This window comes from Phacochoerus africanus, chromosome 8, assembly GCF_016906955.1.
Source record: "Phacochoerus africanus isolate WHEZ1 chromosome 8, ROS_Pafr_v1, whole genome shotgun sequence".
NCBI classification, from domain to species: Eukaryota; Metazoa; Chordata; class Mammalia; order Artiodactyla; family Suidae; genus Phacochoerus; species Phacochoerus africanus.
Window position 1 is genome coordinate 159,454,222 of NC_062551.1, and position 24,302 is coordinate 159,478,523.

The following is a 24,302-nucleotide window of genomic DNA, read 5'->3' on the forward strand; positions in this document are numbered from 1 at the left end:
AGCTTATCAATTCTTATCATGGATTGAGCTTTGGTATCTAAAAACTCATCACCAAATTCAAGGTCTTCCAGATTTTCTCTTACATTATCTTCTAGGTGTCTTATACTTTTCTATGATCTATTTTGAGTAAATTTTTGTGTAATGTGTAAGATTTGCATCTAGATTTAATTTGTTGCATGTGGATGCTGTTTGTCCATTGTGTCACCTCTCTCTCTGTCAAGGATAAGTTGACTCTTATTCTATGGGCTCTCTCTTCTGTTCCATTGATCTGTTTGTTTACTCTTACACTAGTGCCAGACTGTCTTGATTGCTATAGCTTTCTGGTAAGTCTTGAAGTCTGGTGGTGCCAGTCCTCCAACTTTGTTCTTCTTCAATAGTGTGTTGTCTATACTGGGGCTTTAGCCTCTCCACACAAATATCAGAATCAGTTTATGGATATACACTAAAAAATTTGCTGGGATTTTTACTGGAATTGCATTGAATCTATAGATCAGTGTAGAGAACGGACATCTTGACAACACTGATTATTCCATGAATATGGAATAACTCTCCATTTATTTATTCTTTTTTAATTTCTTTCATCAAAATTTTGTAGTTTTCCTTATACAAATCATGTACATGCATATTCTGTTAGATTTATATATACATATTCCACTTTAGGGGGTGCAAATATAGTACTGTGTTCTTAATTTCAAATTCCACTTATTCACTGCTGGTATATAGGAAAGCCACTGACTTTTATATATTAACCTTATATACATACAGCACCCTTGCTGTAATCACTTATTGGCTCCAGGAAAGGGTTTTCTGGTAAATGTTTTCAGACTTTCTGCATAGGTGACTATGCTGTCTGTGACCAAAGACAGGTTTCTTTCTTTCTTCCCAATCTGCTTACTTTTCTTTCTTTTTCCTGTCTTATTGCCTTAGCTAGGATTTTCAGTATGAATGATGAAAAGCAGTGGTGAGAGGGGACATCTTACCTTGTTCCTGATCTTAGTGGGAATGTTACAAGTTTCTCCCCATTAAGTATGTCAGCTGTCAGTTTTTTGTAGATGCTCTTTATCATGGTGAGGAAGTTCCTCTCTCATCCTAATTTACTAAGAGTTTTTATCATGAATGGGTGCTAGATTCCGTCAAGTGCTTTTTCTGCACTTGTTGATTATCTTGTGATTTTTCTTCTTTTGTCTGTTAATGTGATGGATTACATTAATTGATTTCCTAATGTTGAACTGCACTTGCATGACTAGGATAAATCCTACTTGGTCACAGTACGTGATTCTTTTTATACACTGTTGGATTCAATTTCCTAATATTTTCTTAAGGATTTTTGCATCTATGTTCATAAGAGATACTGGTCTGTGGTTTCCTTGAAATGTCTTTTCTGGTTTTATAATTAGGGAAATGCTGGCCTCATAGAATGAGTCAGGAGATATTCTCTCTGATTCTATCTCCTGAAAGATTATGGAGAATTGGCATAGTTTCTTCTTCACATGCTTCATAGAATTCAGCAGAGAATGTATCTGAGCTTGGTACTTCCTCATTTGGAAGGTTATTAATTATTGACCCAATTTCTTTCTTCTTCTTTTTTTTTTTAGCCATGCCCACATGCAGAAGTTCCAAGGCCATGGACTGAACCCATGACACAGCAGCAACAATGCCAGATCCTTAACCCACTGAGTCACCAGGGAACTCCTGACCCAATTTTTTTAATAGATACTAGCCTATTCGTGCTGTCTATTGCTTCTTGTGTGAGTTTTGGCAAATTGTGTCTTTCAAGAGACTGTTCCATTTCTTCTGGGTTATCACCTTTGTGGACATAGAGTTGTTCATAGTATCCCTCTACTACCCTTTTAGTTTTTTGGATTTTGTTTTGGGGGGTGTTTTTTGTTGTTGTTGTTTTGTTTTTTGTTTGTTTTGTTTTGTTTGTTTTGTTTTGTTGTTTGTTTTGTTGTTTGTTTTTTTGTTGTTGTTTGTTTTGTTTTGTTTTGTTTTGCACTGTCTGCAACATGCAAAAGTTCCTGGGCCAGGGATTGAACCTGCATCACAGCAGTGAAAATGCTGGATCCTTAATCACCAGGCCACAGGGGAAGTCCCTCTATCATCCTTTTAATGGAATGGGTAGTGATGTCCCTTCTTTGATTTCTGGTATTAGTAATTTGTGTCCTTTCTCTTTTTTAATTAGCCTGTCTAGAGGCTTATTGATTTTACTCATCTTCTCAAAGAACTAGCCTTTAGTTTCAATGAGTTTTCACTACTGACTTTGTGTTTTTAATTTCTCCTCTAAGTTTTAATATTTTTTCTGCTTACTTTGGAGTTAATTTGCTCTTCTTCTTAAAGTGAAAGCTTAGATGATCGACTTTAGATCTTTCTTTTCTAATATATGCATTCATCACTGTATTAGTTTTATATATATATATATATTTTTTTTTTCTTTCTTTTTAGGGCTGCACCCATGGCATGTGGAGGTTCCTAGGCTAGGGGTCAAATCAGAGCTGTAGCCACTGGCCTACACCACAGCTTATGGCAATGCCACATCCTTAACCCACTGAGTGAGGCCAGGGTTCGAACCTGCTTCCTCATGGATACTAGTTAGGTACCTTAACCACTGAGCCATGACGGAACTCCTGTTGTTAGTTTTATATTTTAATATAGTATTTTTATTAGGTTTTTATGAATATATTTAAATTTTAAATTTTATTTAGCTTTTTAATGTTATATTGAAATCAGGAATCAAAGTTCATACATTATCACTGTGAATATGCCTCAAGTCTCTTCTTCAAGTTCTCCTTCAAAAATATTTTACTGAAGAAATTGAGTCATTTGTCCTATACTTTCATTTCATTTGATTTCATTGATTGCCTTCCTGTGGCAGTGTTTAACATGTTTCTCTTGAGTAATATTTCCTAAAACTGACTGAAAAATATCAAAATTTGGAGTCCCTTCGTGGCTCAGTGGTTAACAAACCATCCATGAGGATGCAGGTTTGATCCCTGGCCTCACTTAGTGGGTTAAGGATCCAGCATTGCTGTGAGCTGTGGTGTAGGCTGCAGATGCGTCTCAGATCCTGTGTTGCTGTGGCTCTGGCGTAGGCTGGCAGCTACAGCTCCAATTCAACCCCTAGCCTGGGAACCTCCATGTGACACGAGTGTGGCCCTAAAAAATATATATATATATATATATATAAAAATTTGATCAGATTTAACTTTGATTTCTTTTTGGCAAGACAATTTCATAGATCCTAATTTTTTTTTTAATGAAATCAATACTAAAAACCATTATAAGAATGGAAAACAGGAGTTTCCACTGTGGTTCAGTGTGTTAATAATCTGACTGAGAAAAAAAAAAAAAAAGGAAGAAAAGAAAGAAAGAATCCAATTGCGGTGGCTCAGGTCACTGAGTAGTTGTGGGTTCAATCCCTGGCACAGTGGGTTAAGGATCCAGTGTTGCCAAAAGGTAAATCACAAATGGGGCTCAGACTCAATCCCTGGCCTGGGAACTTCCATATGCCAGGGTGCAGTCATTAAAACAGAACAAAACAAAAAAGAATTAAAAACAGAGGGGAAAAGAGGACAATTACCCAAAATGATCCATTTTCAATTTTACATGTTCCTTTTATTTATTTTTTGGCCATGCCCACAGCATGTACAAGTTCCCAGGCCAGGGATCGAACCTATGCCACAGCAGCGACCTGAGCCACTGCAGTGAGAACACTGGATCCTAAACCCATTGCACCACAAGAGAACTCCCTACATATTCCTTTTAGATATTCTTATTTTTATGCCCAAGAACAATCTTTATAATTATAAACAGAGCCTACCTCTGAGTATGCACTTTATTTTACTCATATATCAACATAAGTATTTTCCATATTGCCTTATAGTAATTCATTACTATTATTATTATTTTGTCTTTTTAGGGCCTCACCTGCGGCATATGGAGGTTGCCAGGCTAGGGGTCTAATTGGAGCTGTAGCTGCCAGTCTACGCCACAGCAACGCCAGATCCAAGCCCCCATCTGTGACCTACACTGCAGCTCAGGGCAATGCTGGATCCTCAACCCACTGAGGGAGGCCAGGGATCAAACCTGCAACCTCATGCTTCCTAGTCAGATTCATTTCCGCTGCACCATGACGAGAACTCTGCCTTATGATAATTTTTAATGGCTGAGTCTAATTACATTATCATATTTAACTTATCAACAATTAATTATTGCAAATGTATTTGCTAAATTAAGTAACACTAAAATGATCACTTTTTGCTACAACTCTTGTTCTTGGACATTATTTCCCCCAAAAGGAATTATTAGTTCTAAGAAGTGATATACATGGCTTTGTGAATATAAAAACATGCTGGTTACAACTTATCACCATCATTGTGTATTATCAACATTTTCTATTTTTTGCTATTTAGGCATAATTTTAATTTCTACCTCTTAATATAAATGTAAATATTTCTCCCTTGTTTACTAACACACTTAAATATATCTTTTGCCCATTTATATATTGAAAATGTGATGGTTTTAATAATTTTTATGAATGCTTTACATAGCAAAGATACTTTTGTTAATTGACATTCTGTAACCACCTTTTGATTTGTTCTGTCAAAGGAAGCCTTGATTTAAGACTCAAGAACCTAACTTCAGTATTTCAAATAATTCTCTTCCAGTTTAGAAAAACTGTAACCAACCTAGGCAGAAGGTACAAATTCACTGAAACACAAAACCTACCAAGTTTAAACCAGGAAGAAATAGAAAACCCAAATACATCTATAGTAAGGAGACTGAATCAGTGATCAAAAACCTAACAAAGAGAAGCTTCAAATCAGATGGCTGCAATAGTAAACTCTACCAAACATTTGAGGAACACCAATCCTCAAACTTCCAAAAACTGAAAGGGGAGGAATATTTCCTAACTCATTCTATGAGGCCAGCTTTACCAATACCAAATACAAAGATACTGTAAGAAAACTATAGATCAATATCCCTTATGAACACTGATGCAAAATACCCTCAGCAAAATACTAACAAACCAAATTCAGCAGCACCTTAAAAGGATTATATACTACAACCAAGTGGGACTTTTTTCTGTGAATGCAAGGATGGTTCAACAAAGGAAAATCTGTCAATGGAACACACAACATTAACAGGATGGAAAAAAAAGTCCACGTGATCACTGATACAGAAGAGGGACCCTTAACAAAATTCAGCACCTTTTCATGACAAAAACTCACCAAGCTAGGATTAGAAGGAAAGTACCTCAACATTATAAGGGCCACATATAAAAACCCCATCTATAATATCATATGCAACAGTGAAAGACAGAAAGCTTTTCCTCTAAGACAGGAATAAGAAAAGAATGTGTGTTTTTGCCACTTGCATGCAAACTCAGTATTAAATGTTTAGCCAGAGAAATTAGGTAAGGAAACCAAATAAAAGGTATTGAAGTGGGAAATGAACAAGTAAAATTTTATCTTTTCATAGACAGCACACATAAAACTCTTAAGATTGCACAAACACACATACAAAATGTATGAACTAATATACAAATTCAGCAAAGTTAGATGGCCGCAAAGTCAACACATGAAAATCAGTTGTATTTCTATACGCTAATAATAAACAAGCCAATAGTAAGATAAGTCAGAGAAAGGCAAATACTGTATGATATTGCTTATATGTAGAATCTAAAAATAATACAAATGAATGTATATGCAAAACAGACTCAACGGATTCAGAAAACAAACTAGTGGTTACCAAAGGGTAAAAGGGAAGGGGAAAGGGGAAAATTAGGGGTATGGGATTAGGAGTTATAAACTATTATGTATAAAATATATAAGCAATAAAGATATATTACATAGTACAGGTAATTACAGCTGTTATAATAACTTTTAATGGAGTATAATCTATAAAAATACTGAATCATTGTGCTGTACATCTGAAACTAAAATTATAAATCAATTAAATTTCAATACAAAAAATTTTTAATAATAATGAACAAGCCAAAAATGAAAGAAAACAATTCCATTTATAATAGCTTTAAGAAGAATAAAATATTTATTAATTAAACTCAGAAAATGTTTCATTGTGCAATGAAAACAAAAGACTGACAAAAAAATTTTCAAGAAGAAAATCTATGTCCCTGGATTGGAAGACTAAATATTGTTAAGATGTCAATATTACCCAAGCGATCTACAGGCCCAATGCAATCCTTATCAAAAATCTCAATGATTTTTTTTCTCCAAAAAAAGAAAAATTTATCCCCGGGAGTTCCTGTTGTGGCTCAGTGGTTAACGAATCTGACTAGGAACCATGCGGTTGCAGGTTTGATCCCTGGCCTTGCTCAGTGGGTTAAGGATCTGGCGTTGCCGTGAGCTGTGGTGTAGGTCACAGACACGGCTGGGATCCCGAGTTGCTGTGGCTCTGGCGTAGGCCAACGGCTACAGCTCTGATTAGACCCGTAGCATGGGAACCTCCATATGCCGCGAGAGTGGCCCTAGAAAAGGCAAAAAGACAAAAAAAAAGAAAAAGAAAAAGAAAAATTTATCCTTAAGTTCATTCATAAGCAATCTCAAGAGATCCAAACAGGCAAAATAAACCTGACAAGAAGAACAGACTTAGAAGAATCACACTTGGTTTTAAAATTTACTATGAAGCTACAGTAGTCAAAAGAGTATGATACTAGCATAAACATAGATATAAGCAAGAGAATAAAACAGATGACACAGAAATAAACTTTCGCATAAACAGACAGTCAAATGATTTTTGACATGGGTGCTAAAACAATTCAATGGCAAAAGGACAGTCTTTCTAACAAATGGGGCTGGGAAAACTAGATATCCACATTCAAAAGAATGAAATCAGATTCTAAGCTTACACCTTATACAAAAATTAAAGTGGATCAAACACCTAAATTTAAGTGCTATAACTACAAAACTCTTAGAAAAAAATATAGGGAAGAAGCTTCATGACATATGATCTGGCAATGATTTCTATGATACCAAAAGCACAGGCAACAAAAGAAAAAAACAGGTAAGTTAAACTTCATCAAGATTTAAAACTCTGGCATATCAAAGGTCATTAATGACAGTGAAAAGGCAAGTCATGGAATGGGAGAAAATGTTTACAAATCAAGATATCTGATATCCAGAATATATAAAGAACTCTAGGAGTTCCATGGTGGCCTAGTGACTAAAGACTCGGCATTTTCACTGCTGTGGCTTAGGTTATTGCTGTGGCACAGGTTTGATCCCTGGCTCGGGAACTTCTGCATGCCACAGGTGTGCGTTATAATATTTAAAAAAGAATTCTACCACTCAACAACAAAAAACAACACTCTACAAAGAAACTGCAGCTAACTTGTCATTTAGGGACAACCCACTACATACACTGCTAGGTAACATATTTGTTACTTCTTAACACTTGTAATGAATTCATTCAACATATCTTTAATATATGTAATTGCGCAAGTTAAGTGTTATCGCCTTTATTTTACAGACGATATAAGTGTCCTGCCCAATATCAGGAGGAAGGTAATATATAACCGTAAGGTAATTTTGTCTTTTTTTTTTCTTTCTAGGGCCGCTCCCATGGCATATGGAGGTTCCCAGGCTAGGGGTCTAATCGGAACCGTAGAGGCCGGCCTTCGCCACAGCCACAGCAATGCGGGAACCAAGCTGCATCTGCATGGATCTGCGACCTACACCACAGCTCATGGCAATGCCGGATCCTTAACCCACTGAGCGAGGCCAGGGATCGAACCTGAAACCTCATGGTTCCTGGTCAGATTCATTAAACCACTGAGCCACGACGGGAACTCCAAGAGATACTTCTAAAAGAATTTAAAGTGAATGGTGTCTAAGAAAATGAAAGGAACAGAGACTGGCAGAAAGTATTTGCAAAACACTTATCTGATAAACAAAATATAGAAAAGAACTTTTAAAACTCAACAAGAAGAAAACAACCCAATGAAAAGAGAGGCAAAAGATCTGAACAGACACTTCATCAAAGAAGATACACAGATAGCAAATATGCATATGATAAGTTGTTTAATATCATGTCATTAGGGAGATGCAAATTAAGACAAAAATGAGAAACTACATCTATTAAAATGTCTAAAATTCAAACTGACAACACCAATAGTTAGTAAGGATTCACTGGTCATGGGAATGCAAAACTAGTGCAGCCACTCTGGAAGACAGTTTGGCAGCTTCTTACAAAGAGAAACACAGGTGTTTACTATACAATCCAGAAATCAAACTCCTATGCATTTACACAAATGAATTAAAAACTTCTTATGTCTACTCAAAAACATGCACATGGACATTTATAATAGCTTTACTTATAAACTGTCCAGAACTGGAATCAACCAAGGTATCTTTCAATAGCTTAATGAATAAACAATCTTGTGGTATACCATACAGTAGAACACAACTCAGCAATTTAAAATAATTAGTTATCCTGTCATTAAGACCTGAAGACTCCTTGACATTGGTCCTGACAATGACCAAAAAAAAAAAAGGCAAAATTAAACAAGTAGAACTACATCAAACTACAAAGCTTCTACACAGTAAAGGAAATCATCAACAAAATAAACAGGCAACCTATGGAATGGGAGAAAATATTTGTAAGTCATGTGTCTGATAAGGAGTTAATATCCAAAATATATAAAGAACTCATGCAACCCGACAGGAAAAAAAATAATCCAACTATAAAATGGGCAGAAGACATGAACAGACATTTCTCCAAAGACATATGAATGGCCAAGAGGTATGTGAAAAGGTTCTCAACATCACTAGTCATAAGAGAAATGCAAATCAAAACCACAATGATACATAAACTCATACCTGTCAGGATGGCTATTATCAAAGACAATAAATAACAAGTGTGGGCAAGGATATGAAGAAACGAGAACCCTTGCACACTGTTGGTGGGAATGAAAATGGATGTAGCCGTTTACAGAAAACAGTATGGAGGTTCCTCAAGAATTGAAAACAGAACTACCATGATCCAGCAATTCCATTTCTAGGTACTTATCCAAAGAAAATGAAAACACCAGCTAAAAGATATCTGCACCACCATGTTCACTGCAGCATTATTTACAATAGTCAACATATGGAAACAGCCTAGGTGCCCATCAATAGATAAATGGATAAAGAAATTACAGTATGTATGTATGTGATATGCAAACACATACACACACACAATGGACTATTACTCAGCCAAAAAAAAAGAATAAAATCTTGACATCTGCAACAACACGGGTGGAACTTGAGGGCAGTATGCTAGTGAAGTAAGTCAGACAAATACCAGATAACCTCACTTATGTGTGGAATCTAAAAAATGCCAAAACAAAAAAAATAATGAGCTCACTGAATCAGAGAATAGATTGGGTGGTAGTTGCCAGAGATGGAGGATGCGAGTAAAACAGGTAAATGCCATCAACAGGTACAAACCTGCAGTTATAAATTATGTAACTCATAGGGAGTAGCGCATGTCATGGTAAACTTTATTGCTTATTTATAAGTTGCTGAGAGAGTGAATCTTAAAGTTCCTAAGAAAAAAATGTTTGTAACTATGTATTGTATGGATATTAACCAGACTTATGGTGGTGAGCATTTCACAATATACACAAATATTTAATCATAATATACACCTAAAGCATATGATATGTTACATGTTAATTATACTCAATTTTTAAAAAGACAGGGAGGAATCCTAAATGCATATTTCTAAGCAAAAGAAGCCAGTCTAAAAGGCAACATAATGTATAGCACCAACTATAAGACATTCTGGGAGTTCCCTTCATGGCTCAGTGGTTAATGAATCCGACTAGGAACCATGAGGTTGCGGGTTCGATCCCTGGCCTCTTGCAGTGGGTTAAGGATCCAGCGTTGCCATGAGCTGTGGTGTAGGTCACAGATGCGGCTCGGATCCCGCATTGCTATGGCTATGGTGGAGGCCAGCCTCTATGGCTCCAATTAGACCCCTAGCCTGGGAACCTCCATATGCCATGGGAGCGGCCCTGGAAAAGGCAAAAAAGATAAAAAGACAAAAAAAAAAAAAGACATTCTGGAAAAGCCAAAACTACCAAGCCAGTGTAAAGATCAATAGTTGCCAGAGTTCCAAGAAAGTTAAGAGAGGAATGCATAAATGGGGCACAAGGGACTTTTAGGATAGTATAACTATTCTGTATGACACTATAATAAGATAAATAATATGCATTTAAACCCCTAGAACTGTACAACACAAAGAGTAAACTCCAACAAAAACTATAGTATACATTTCTTTTACATGATTTTTGTTAGTGACAATATATCAATCTTGGTTCATTAACTTCAACAAATGTAATATACTGGTGCAAGATGTTAATAATGGGATCAGCTGGAAGGGGGTGTATGTACCTTCTGCTCAATTTTTCTCTGTAGAAAATAGTCTATTAAAAAAGGAAACAGTAGTCTTGAAGGACACATTAGATCACTTGGAATTAATAGATACACATTCTTCTCAAGTGCACATGGAACATTCTCCAGGATAGATCACATGCTAAGACACAAAATATCCCAACAAATATATGAGGATAGAAATTATACCACGCATTTTTCCAGACACAATGGTATGAAACTAGAGATGAGTTAAAGAAATAAAAATGGGAAAAACACAAACACATGGAGACAAAACAACATGCTACTAAAAAACCAATGGGTCAACAAAGAAAACAAAGAGAAAAAAATCAGAAAATACCTTGAGAAAAATCAAATGGAAACACAACTTTCCTAAATCTATGGGATGCAGCAAAAGCAGTTCTAGGAGTCAGAATTACAGCAATACAGGCTTACTTCAAGAAAGAAAAAAAATCTCAAATAAACAACATAAACTACCATCTACAGGAATTAGAAAAAGAACAAAAGCCCAAAGTCAGCTGAAAAAAAAGACTATAATAAAGACCAGAGTGAAATTAAACAGAGTTAAAAAAAAAAAAATAGAAAAGATCAATGAAACGAGCTGGGGGCTTTTTTTGAAAAGATAAACAAAACTGATAAACCGGAGTTCCCGTCGTGGCGCAGTGGTTAACGAATCTGACTAGGAACCATGAGGTTGCGGGTTCGGTCCCTGCCCTTGCTCAGTGGGTTAAGGATCCGGCGTTGCCGTGGGCTGTGGTGTAGGTTGCAGACGCGGCTCGGATCCCACGTTGCTGTGGCTCTGGCGTAGGCCGGTGGCTACAGCTCCGATTCAACCCCTAGCCTGGGAACCTCCATATGCCACGGGAGCGGCCCAAGAAATAGCAACAACAACAACAACAAAAGACAAAAAAAAAAAAAAAACCTGATAAACCAACAGTCAGACTCAGCAAGAAAAAAAGAGGACCCAAATAAACGAAATAAAAAAATAAAGACAAATAACCACCAATGCCACAGAGATACAAAAAATCATAAGAGAATATGACAAAGTCATATGCCAACAACTGGACAACAAATTTCTAGAAATGTACAACCTTCCAAGACTGAATTAGGAAGAAAAAGACAATCTGAGCAGACTAATCACTAGTAGTAAAATTGAATTTTTGATTTAAAAAATTCCAGAAAACAAAGTCCAGAATCAGATAGTTTCATAAGAGAAGTCTATCAAACATATACAGAAGAGTTAACTATTTCTCAAACTACTCTAAAAAATTGAAGAGAAGGGAAAACTTCTAAATTTTTTAAATGATTTTTTATTTTTTCCATTATAGCTGGTTTACAGTGGAAAACTTCCAAATTTATTCCACAAGGTCACCATTACCCTGAAAACAAAACCAGACAAAAACACAAAAGGAAGGAAGGAAGGAAGGAAGGAAGGAAACTAGAAGAGTTCCCTGGTAGCCTAGCAGGTTAAGGATTTGGCATTGTCATTGCTGTGGCATGGGTTTGATCCCTGGCTTGAGAATTTCTGCATGCTGTGAGCATAGCCAAAAAAAATATTACAAGCTAATATCTCTGATAAATATAGATATAAAAATCCTCAACAAAATATTAGCAAACTGAATTCAGCAATATATAAAAAGGATCATACAATATAATCAAGTAGGATTTATTCCAGGAATACAAGGATGTTTCAATATCAGCAAATCAATGTGATACATCACATTAACAAAAGGATAAAAATGACCATCTCAATAGAAAAAGCATTTGACAAAATTTAACAGCCATTCATGAAAAAAATGTCATCAAAAGTTGGTACACAGTGAACATATCTCAACATCATAAAGGCCATTTCTAACAAACCATATTCAAACCATAACAAACCATATTCAATAGTGAAAAGTTGAAAGCTTTTCCTCTAAAATCAGGAACAAAACAAAGGATAACCATTCTCAATACTTCTATTTAACATAGTATTGGAAGTCCTAGCCAGAGCAATCAGATAAGAAAGAGAAATAAAAGGCATCCAAATTGGAAAGGAACAAGCAAAATTATCACTATTTGCAGATGACATGATACTACATACAGAAAACCCTAAAGTTTCCACCAAAAAACTATTAGAACAAATGACTTTAGTAAAGTTGCAAGATACAAGACTAACACACAGAAATTTGTTGCTTTTTTATACACTAATAATGAACCACCAGAAAGAGAAGAAAAAAAAAATCTCGTTTAAAATTGCATCAAAAAGAATAAAATGTCTACAGTTAAGTAAACCAAGGAGGTGAAAGACCAATACTCTGTTTTGTTTTGTTTTTTGCTTTTTAGATCCACACCTGTGGCATATGGAAGTTCCCAGGCTAGGGGCTGAATTGGAGCTACAGCGGCTGGCCTATACCACAGCCACAATAACACAAGATCCAAGCCATATCTGAGACCTAACCACAGCTCACAGCAACGCCAAATCCCTGACCCACTGAGCTAGGCCAGGGATTGAACCCACATCCTCATGGATACTGTCAGATTCATTTCTGCTGAACCACAACAGCAACTCCCAAAACTGACACTTTGAAAACCACAACACATTCATTAAGGAAAGAAGATGATACAAGGAAATGGAAAGATATCTTGTGTTCGTAGATTAGAAAAATTAATATTGTTAAAATGTGGACTACTCAAAGCAATCTACAGATTTAATGCAATCCCTATCAAAATACCCATACGATTTTTTACCTAACTAGAAAAATCCTGAAACTTACATGAAACCACAAAAAACCCAAATAACCAAAGCAATCTTAAGAAAGAAAAATGGAGCTAGAGGCATCACATTTCCTGACTTCAGACTATCCTACAGAACTACACAGCACTCAAAACAGCATATTACTGGCACAAAAACAGACACACAGATCGCTGAAACAAAAGAGAGCCCAGTAATAAACCCATGTATTTATGGTCAATTAATCTACAACAAAGGAGGCAAGAATATACAACGGGGAAAAGAGTTTCTTCAAAACGTGATACTGGGGTAACTGGACACTCTACGTAAAGAAATAAAATCAGAACGTTTTCTCACCCTATATACAAAAAACTCAAAGTGTATTAAAGACCTAAATATTAGACTGTAAGCTATAAAACTCCTGGAAAAACACACAGGCAGAACATTCTTTGACACAAATAAAACAAATATTTTTTTGGATCTGTCTCCTAAGGCAAAGGAAACACAATTTAAAAATGAACCGGAGTTCTTGTCATGGCACAGAGAAACGAATCCCACTAGGAACCATGAGGTTGCAGGTTCGATCCCTGGCCTCACTCAGTGCGTTAAGGATCTGGTGTTGCTGTAGGTCGCAGATGTGGCTCGGATCTGGCGTTGCTGTGACTCTGGCATAGGCCGGAAGCAACAGCTCCAATTAGACCCCTAGCCTGGGAACTTCCACATGCCGCAGGCACGGCCCTAAAAAAAAGGACAAAAGACCAAAAAAAAGTAAAAAATAAAAATAAACAAACAGCATCTCATTAAACTTAAAAGCTTTTTTATAGCAAAGGAAGCCATCAACAAAACAAAAAAATTACTGAATAGGAGAAAACATTTGCAAATGATATGACCAGTAAGAGGCTAATGTTCAAAATATATAAAGAGCTCAAATAATTCAATATCAATCAAACAACCTAGTTAAAAAATAGGCACAAGACATGAACTGATATTTTACCAAAAAAGACATACAGATGGCCAACAGGCAATGACAAGATGTTCAACATCACTAATCATCAGGTAAACGCAAATCGAAACTATCACCTCACACCTGTCAGAATGGTCAACATCAAAAAGTGTACAAATACTAAATGTCACCAAGGATATGAAGAAAATGGGACCCTCATACACTGTTGATGGGAATGTAAACTGGCCCAGTCACTATGGAAAACAGTATGGAGATTCCTCAAAAAATTAAGAATAGAACTAACATATGATTCAACTATCCCAATTCTGGTTATTTACCCAAAGAATACGAAAACACTAATTGAAAAAGATATATGCACCCCTATGTTCATCATGACATTATTTACAAGATCCAAGATAATGAAACAGCCGAATGCCCACCAACAGATCCACTGTATATGTACACACACACACACACACACACACACTGGAATAGCACTCATTCATTAAAAAGAATGTAACTCTGCCATTTACAACAACATGGATAGACCTGGAGAGTATGATGCTTAGCGAAGAGTCAAAGACAGACAAAACTCTATGTCATCACCCATATGTGGAATCTAAAAATAAGATGAAAGAATATGACAAAACAGAAAAGACTCACAGAGAACAAACTAGTGGTTACCACTGAGGAGAGGCAAGAGGGGAGGGGCAAGATAGGAGTTGGGAAGAAAGAAATAAAAACTACCATGCATAAAATAAATAAAATATCATATACAGGATATATTACATAGTACAGGAAAATCTAGCCATAACTTTAAAATAACTTTAAAAGTTATCACTGTAGCACAGTAAGTTAAGAATCTGACTACAGTGGCTAGGGTCACTGCAGAGGCATGGATTCAGTCCCTGGCCTGGCAAATGGGTTAAAGAATCTGGCATTGCCACAGCTGCAGCATAGGTTACAGCTGTGGCTCCAATTCAATCCCTGGCCCAGGAAATTCCATATGCTGCAGGTGCAGCCATAACAAATAAATAAAATAACTTTAATTGGAGTATAATCTATAAAAACATTAAATCACTATGTTGTACATCTGAAACTAATATTGTAAATCAACTACAATTTTTGAAATAGTCTATTAATTTCCTAAGGTGGATGCGTCCAGGGAGCTGGAATAGGGATTATACACATGTAGAAGTAGATAGAAATTGCCATCTTTCAAGATATAAACATTACCCTGTTTTTAAAAAAAAAAGCATTAACCCTCTTCATCCCATCTCAAAATGTGTTTTATTTTCAATTTCAAATTTAAACAGTTAAGTTTAACGTTATTTCAAGTCTCTATTTTTCACTTAATATGCAATGATATAATATCAAAATATTATATAGCTCTTTTATATACCTTTATAGAAAAAATTACTCCAGACTACTGCAGAACAGCAATTCAAATGAAAAGCATGGAGTTAGATACTGGTTCAAGTTTGCCGTTTTATACATAAACACATATAGTATTATACAAATTATATAAACTTATAAAATATTTGATACATAGGTATAAAATTATATAAAATATAACATTATATAATTACATTTATAAATGCTCATTATATGTTAAATTCCTATAATCCCAGGTGTATAGAAGGTACCTTTCTAGAACTATATTAAAAATTAATCTAGATCAGTTTTCAATATGCTATGTTGACAATATACAAATCATCAAGCTATTTTTTTAAATTGAAGTATACTTGCTTTACAAAAGCTATTTGTTTTAAAATATATGTGATGAGGATAATGTGTGCCTAAAAAGATTAATACTATTGGAAATGAATAAAAAAGGAAACAGTAATTGCAAAATAAAACCCTCACTGTAGCCCACTTAAGTGGTACTATGATAAATAGCATTCCAGCTGAACTGAGATGACTTCCAGAAAACATACTTTCAACGTAGCACTTTTTAAAATATTTAATGGCATATTCTTCCCACAAAATGACCTCGGCTAATCATTACGTTTAGTAATAATTTGACAGAGATATATCAGGGCTAGCACAAATCTCTCCATTTCCTTTCCTTTCTTTTTTAAACACCGAACTTCAAACAAACTCTTTCAGAGCTGCAAGGAGATAAAGTCTATGCAATCCCCTCCTTTTACAGCAGAAGAAACAGAAGCCCAGAGCTTCTTCATACACATTCCATCATTTTCTTTTTTGTTTTGTTTTTTTCTTTCTAGGGCCACACCTGCAGCATATCGAAGTTCCTGGGCTAGTGGTCAAATCAGAGCTGCAGCTGCTGGCCTACACCACAGCCACAGCAACTCTGCATCCAGGCCACATCTGCAACCTACACCACAGCTTGTGGCAATGCTGGATCCTTAACCCACTGAGCTAGGCCAGGGATCCAACCAGCATCCACATGGATACTACATCAGGTTCTTCACCTGCTGAGCCACAACAGGAACTCCCCAGTTTTCTTCCCATACTACCTCTCCTATAGTTCTCGTCTCTGTTCTGTCTACTCAAATCACCCTCTACTCAAACTGGTAAAAATTTATCTATTTTGAATTATACTTTATAATGTCAATGAATGTGGAAAAAATTGTGTAAGTAAATTGGAATGGTGTATATTACTGCCCCTAAATCCTTCCTCATTCTCTGACTTGGCACCTATGTTCTTTTCCTAATTTGTAGTTCAAGATCTAACAGGTGATGTAAAACCTAAAATCCTGCTACCTTTGCTAGGCTCCCCAATGAATTGATAGCACCAATCATTCAACATTTTTGTCTTCCTTTCAAATTCCCAATCCTTTTATCATTGTCCAAAGCCAATGTTCACCCAAAGACAATGACTTCTATTTCTAATAAGCAATTCAAGTACAGATGAATTTTGTTGCTATGTCAAATACAGTAAAAAGAGAGAAATTTGTGTTAAAATCCATGTATTCTCATCTATAAACTGAGAATTTAGGCAAGGTACTTAACCTTTCTGAGGCACGCTTTTCTCCCCTGTAACTATCTCAAAGAATTGTGCTGTTAGACTAGATAAGCCTAGCATAAAGGGAAATGCTCAAAAATTTTATTCTATTCTCACCTTTCATACTTTTTTTTTTGTCTTTTTTGCTATTTCTTGGGCCGCTGCCGCGGCATATGGAGATTCCCAGGCTAGGGGTCCAATCGGAGCTGTAGCCACCGGCCTACACCAGAGCCACAGCAACTCGGGATCCGAGCCACGTCTGGGACCTACACCACAGCTCATGGCAATGCCGGATCGTTAACCCACTGAGCAAGGGCAGGGACCGAACCCGCAACCTCATGGTTCCTAGTCGGATTCGTTAACCACTGCGCCAGGAAGGGAACTCCACCTTTCATACTTTTAAAGGCTATTTTTGGCATGGCTCAAAGGTAATGAACGTGACCAGTACCCATGAGGATGCCAGGTCAATCCCTGTCCTCGCTCAGTGGGTTAAGGATCCCGTGTTGCCACTGTGAGCTATGGTGCAGGTCGCAGATGCAGCCTGGACCCCACATTGCTGTGGCTTTGGTATAGGCCGGCAGCTGCAGCTCTGATTCAACCCCTAGCCTGGGAACTTTCATAATGCCACAGGAAGACAAAATAATAATAATAATAATAATAATGGCTATTTTTGTCTATTTCAGTAGATAAAAGTCATTAACCAGCTAGCATCTCATAAATAACAACCAGCCACATCAGTGACAGTAATGGATAAAGAGTGATAAAGCCTTGTGAATGACTACATAAAAGATAAAAAAAAATCTTTTGGCCACATCCATGGCATGCTGCTGGGCCAGGGAACGAGCTAGCATCACAACTGCAGCCTGTGCCACTACCAGATCCTTAACCAGCTGGCCACAAGGGAATTTCCAAAATTTTTTTTCTTTTAGAAATTCTCCACTTTCAAAAAGTCTCTTTCCTGTACTCTTAAACTCAATGGCTTTTTTAGGCCTTTCAAGTTAAATAATCAAATAAAAAGGAGTCGAAATATTCATGGCAAATGGAGCTTGACAAGATGTATAACTATGATCTGGTAGATTCAGTGATTTCTATAGGAAATTAATACGAATATACAATAACAGTGATCATTTGAATTTAGTAGGCATTTTTTGGGGAAGGAGCTCTCTGTACTCTTTCTATTCTATAATTTATCATCTATCATACAGGAGAAGTAGAGATTATGCTGCTATGTGGAACAATTATCTAAATTAATAATACATGAAATCATAAAACTCACATTTGCTTAGCATTTTCGAGCATGACATAGTTGCCCACTAATAACAAAGAATTAAATTCAGATGCCTTGATCACCATTATAGCAATAAAGAAATAAATGCAATATTTTAACAATGCAATATTTAACAACTGTTCATAAATTCAACACAATTATTTTATATTCTATTTAATAACATTCCACCAAGACGAATGTTATAACAACTATAATATCTACTACTCATCGAAAGCTGAATAAAAGCCCTATACTATGCTAAATAATTTCCCATAATTTTCTATTACTTCTACATTCAAGTGTATTTTTATCACGGCCCATTCTTTTATATGACGGTTTCCCTTTCCCTGCTTTCTAACTCCCCACTGTGTTCTGCTGTGATCCCATTTTTCTCACATATTTTAAAACTTTGATCCATAAATTACATCCACTTTCTTATATTTCCTTCTTCAAGTAGTCACTTTTTGTATCATGATTTTCCTGAATCCTTGTGCCATTCTTGGAAAAATTAAGCTCTCATTTCTCAGTGTTCCTATTTTGTTCATACTGCTATCATGAATAAGGAGACATGCTAGGAGAAGCAGTTATGACTGAAGGAAAGAGTCACGGGAAAGGAAACTAGCTTTAAAGATGAGTCTAGGAGTTCTCATCATGGCTCAGTGGTTAATGAATCCGACTAGGAACCATGAGGTTGTGGGTTCGATCCCTGGCCTTGCTCAACGCTCAGTGGGTAAGGATCCGGTGAGCTGTGGTGTAGGTCGCAGACGCAGCTCGATCCCACACTGCTGTGGCTGTGGTGTAGGCCAGAGGCTACAGCTCTGATTAGCCTGGGAACCTCCATATGCTGTGGATGTGGCTCTAGAAAAGACAAAAAGCCAAAAAAATATATAAATAAATAAAGATGGGTCTAGCACTTTTGAGCTAAGTGACCTTGGGCATATTCCCTGGGCATATCCCTTGACCTCTCTGAGTCTCTAATTCTAGATCTGTCAAATAGGAAAAAATTAACCACTCATTCTAATGATGGGGATTAAATGAGAGTGAATATAAAGCACACATAACTGGCTCTTACTATACTCTATTAAAACTTGTTGTGGGATGGTCTGTTCATCTATTGAGATCAGTAGTTTATAACGGTTTCTTAAAGATTTTTGAAAAACTACAGGAAATTTAGATATTCCTCTCCCCACTCACCAAAATCAGTGCCTCTGATTATAAATTCTATGAGGTCATACATTCCAATTTATGTATCTCTGAATCCCTAGTACATAACCCATAACTTTCATATATTAAAGGCTTAATATATGCTTGTTAAAGAGAATTTATGAGCTTTTAGAATTAGTATTAGACAGTAGGTAAAGAAATTATTGGAAATTACTGGACAGCAGATATACCAGAATGGGGGGGGGGGACAACTAAATTTCTCTTTTCAACAGTAGACTTTTTTTTACAAAATCACATTGCTTGGAGTACTTTCCTAGCTAAATTCCAAGTATAATTATTAATTTAATATCTAGAGAAAGTACACCTATATTTATAAGCCTCTTTCCTTTAAGAAGCTCAAGAATTTCTACAGATATTATCTCAACAATCCTTAGAACATCCCTGAGGAAATGAGATGGAAAAAGAAAAAAATGGAATATGAATCTAGAATCCACATGAATCCATAAATTTATAAATTCCATTCAGCAAAAATTCCATATAATTTTTGAACTTTATGCATTTAGCCACCATTTTCTTTCTGAATCCTCCAAAGTTATCTATTTAGTCACTACATCTGGATATGCTGGTCTGGAACAAAAAAGCATTTTTATTATTTGCTTAAGAAAGCTATATTTTCAGAAAGTGTTATACACAGTAAGCAAAACACAGAACAATGATGACAAAAAAACACAGACTCTAATCCCCTAATAGAAAACTGACTGTTCAGGCTACTGACCATAGGTTTACTTCAGACTGCAAAATATTAAGGAATCAGACACATTATTTCCTTCAAATATGAATAATCAGAGACTAACGGTCCAGCCACAGCTTTAACTACCTCCTGCTCCCCATCATTTGGTTCTTTTGTTCTAGGACCTTAGAGAACCCCGTGGTGAAGAACAAGCCAGGAACCATTCTTCCCCTTTTCCTTATTAAAAAAAAATCCCACTTTTTTTCCAGGCAACACTGGGCTCAGCCCCACGGGATGAATCATGATTGATCTTAGCCAATCCTGGCAATCTCATTCCCTATTGTCAATCACTGGTCTAAATTAGACTGGTGGTGTAAAGCTGGCCAATAAATTGAAAGAAGTTGCTGGGGATTCTTTCCTCCCTGATGTGGGGGCAGCAAGAGGAATAGGCTGTTTTGCCCCAATCAGTTTCTTGCACTTGGGAAGTGGCCAGGTTGGACTTAATGCTTAGAGCTGTGCCACATCTTGAGACCACAAGGGGAAGACCAAGAGCACTTCAACGATTCTGACCATATACAAAGCGTGCAGAGTCTCTATTTTCAGGTTTCTTGCTATGTGAAATGTTATTCTGTCTAAGTTACTGAGGGCCAGATACTCTGCTCTTTGAAGGTGAAGGCATTCTAATTAATATAAACAGACCAATAAAATCAGGCAAGAAGGGTAGTAGAGGTTAATTACTTAGCACTATTACATTTGTAATCTCATTTAATCTTCACAACAGCCCAATGAAAACGATCTCTTTTTGCTTTTATGAAAAACTAAAGCTTAATAAAGTTATACAGGTGATAGTAACAAAGCTGAAGTTCAAACCCAGACCTGACACCAAAGCCTGCATTCTTTTTAAAAATACAAAATCCCCTTTCCTCCTTTAGCTAGGAGAATTAAGGGAGAGCTAAGAAAGATCAATTATTCCTATAACCCTATCACAAGGATCTAAAGCCTTCAGCTCTTTTTTTTTTTTTTTGTATCAGTTATACGGGGGAAAAGACAAAAATATGTGTATATATGTGCAGAAAGTTCCAGAATGTCCAGTACAATGGCAAAAATCCTATAGTAAAAACTGGAATGGTTTTTATAATGTTCAGTTACTCAAGAATTTAAAAATAAAGAGCCAATCGCAAATATTTCTTAAATCAAAAGAATAACTTCCTTATTTCAAACTATTCCATTAAGCAACTAACCACAAAGTTAACACTTCCTCAATTCTCATCTATTCATAAACATTGATTCAGCTTAAATCTTTACAACAACAACAAAAAATGTATATAAACACTAGGACTCCGTGAGGTCATTTTTCATTTGTAAACTTACTATAACTAGATGTTCAAAAGCTACTTACGATGTCATCTCAACCAGAAGTATGCTTACTTTATATTGCCCTTACTACTTCTAACTCAGCATTACAAAATGTGCATGCCAGACTCCTAGCTGATACACACAACTTACCTTCCCACATGCTCTGCAATGATGCCTCCTTTTGGTGAATGTAAACCTGGCTTCGCATTTCATGCAATTTGGAGCCTGAGAATCTGGTACCCATACTGGAGCCACTTCACCCAGAGTGGTAAATGGCTTTCTAGCAGAAATTCCAAACTGACCAGCTCTGAGATCATTATCTGGGCTTTCCGGAGCTAACGCAAGGCACGGTCTACTGGATATTCCAGACTCATAACTTTCTAAATGTTCCCCATTTGTGTCAGCAATAGAGATATTTCCCAAAGAGGCATTGCATATATTGGTTGCTGAATTTTCCCCTAATTTTGCCTTCCCGAGGACATCATTTTTGTTTTTAATATTATTTCCACTGTTTACAGGAAGGTCATTTTGTAAATGGTCTGATAATGGCTTTGGAATTTGAAGTTTAAGATTAGAGGGTTGCTTGGGTCTTGCACCACCAAAAGGAACACTGATAGATTGCAGGTTTGCTACTATCTTAGGTGAAGATTGCCCAAGCACAGGTGGAACTTGGCTACAGAAATTGTGTAAATAATTTTTCTTCATGAGGTCACCACTGCTGTTTAAAAGTAGTCCACTCCCTTCTGTGGTTTCATTGCCTCTCTGTTCATAAATATTTGAGTAGCATTCAGACTTGCTCTCTTCTATTTCCTTTTCTTCTGTTACTGAATCTTCTTTGGAGGGTAAAGTCTTTGGAACAAAACAAACAACTGGGCTCTGCATTCCATAGGAATCACAACTAGATAGTGAATTTGCTGCTGGTGTATCCATGACAGTGGAGAAATCACATCCTTCACTTTCATTCATGCAGTTTCCTTTTAAATCTAGACTTGCTTCTGCCAATCTAGCACACTCTCCTCCACTATCATCGTGGCTGTCTTCAGGGTGACTTATCTGCAGAAACTTCTCATTCTCCATATTTACCTGGCTGTCATTCATCTTGTTTGGTTCAGTCAATTTCCAATTAGTCATCTCCTGAGATTCAGAGAAATGCTCTGTCATATTAAGAAGTTCTGAGGTGCCAAGAATTTCTTCATGTTTACAACCTTCATTTTCATCAGCTCCAATGTCACGGGGTACAAGGCTATCTGAAAACTGCTCACAGTTATCAGCCCTTCCAGACCCATTAGGCACGTCTGCTTTGAGAAGCAAAGGTAAACCAGACTGGATGGATTCTTCTGTTGTTCTCTCCTCTGCTGGCTCTTTTTCTGTCAATATCCCCTCACTCAAGTGGGAAAAGGAATTGGGGCTCCCTAGATCTGTCCTAGGAGAGCTGGTTTGGCCAGTGAGAACCTCATCTGGTGTAGAGTCCGCCTGCTTTAGGGCAGGACCTTCATCCGTTCCCTGGGATGAGATTACTGAATCAAGTGTTAAACTTGTAATCAAAGACATGGAGGGTTCTCTATCTCTATTTTCATCATCCTGTAACTGTGAAGGGGAACAGACACTGGCCAGATTATCAGATGAAGTAGTACACATATATTTAACAGAATCCCCCTCTGCATTTGGTCTAGTCAATGGATCTACCTGTTTCTCTGAGTTCATTCCTTTCTCACTGGACCCATTTATACTAAAACTAAATTGATCAGTTTGTCTGTTTTCATTATCCAGCGAACTGTTAAAAGCATCCATGAGGGATTGACTATTATAATTATTACAGTCCTGCAAATCACTTTGTAATGTCCTTTTATCACAGTTATGCATGACGGCTACAACAAGAACATTCTTCTCATCTGGCAGACAAGCTAGGTTTCCACATTTCTTCTCTCCCACTTCAACAGTACTGCATTGATCATCTTGGGTACAGTTCCTCTTAATTAACTGGTCTTCTGCAACTGCATTTTCATCAATCCACATTGTGCTAATCTCTGGATTCAGACTACAATCCTGTCCATTAGCACAATGGTCCTCTCCCTTTGTGTTAAGAGGAGCTGAATGAGCCAGGGAGAAGATTTTCAGTTGTGGCTGTGACTCAGAAACTGTAGGTTCATTCACACTGGCCAATGCAGGGTTAAATGACAGTCGGTGAGAAGAGGGATCTAGTATCTTATTCCACTTTGTATCCAATAAGATAGGAGAAACAGTTTCATCTGAAAAAATAAATAATTACAATAAGTTTGCTATAACACTGATAAGGCTGGAACTAAGTTAATGAACTACATTTGCAAATATGCACTGAAAATAAAATATTCTCAGGATATGTGAAAACTGAATATTCCTAGGATATGGAGTTTCCAATTGTTAGCTGAGGATAAGAAAATACTGCTCCCTGTATTACATGTCACCAAATGCTAATACTTCAGAACATTCCAAACAAGTCTAGTAACATAATTAAAGTGGTCCACAGGCTATATTTGGGGCCTGGGGTGGGGCGGCAGTAATGGGGAAGGCCTTGGATTAGCAAAGCATGGGGTAGGGGATCCTCTGAGATGGAAACAAATCAGAACAATGATAAGGATGTAGTAATTGAGTGGGAGGAAAACAAAGGAATTTTCTGTGAAGGCAGAATGCTCTATAATCTACATCATGACTGAGATGTGGGTTACATGGATATATCTATTTGAGAGAACTGTATAGTTAAGATCCATATATTTTAACCTAAAATTTA

The 24,302-nt window shown here is 36.6% G+C and overlaps 1 protein-coding gene across 2 annotated transcripts in view; it reads right to left on the reverse strand.

Annotated features, from left to right (window-relative positions):
* The window catches only part of ZFYVE9 (zinc finger FYVE-type containing 9), a 188,831-nt gene that overhangs the window by 75,709 nt on the left and 88,820 nt on the right, over nucleotides 1–24,302 (reverse strand). For both annotated transcript variants that reach the window (XM_047789117.1, XM_047789116.1), the window contains exon 4: nucleotides 21,686–23,784. In XM_047789117.1, the coding sequence (XP_047645073.1) occupies nucleotides 21,686–23,784 (2,099 nt within the window). The remainder of the gene's footprint in view (nucleotides 1–21,685; nucleotides 23,785–24,302) is intronic.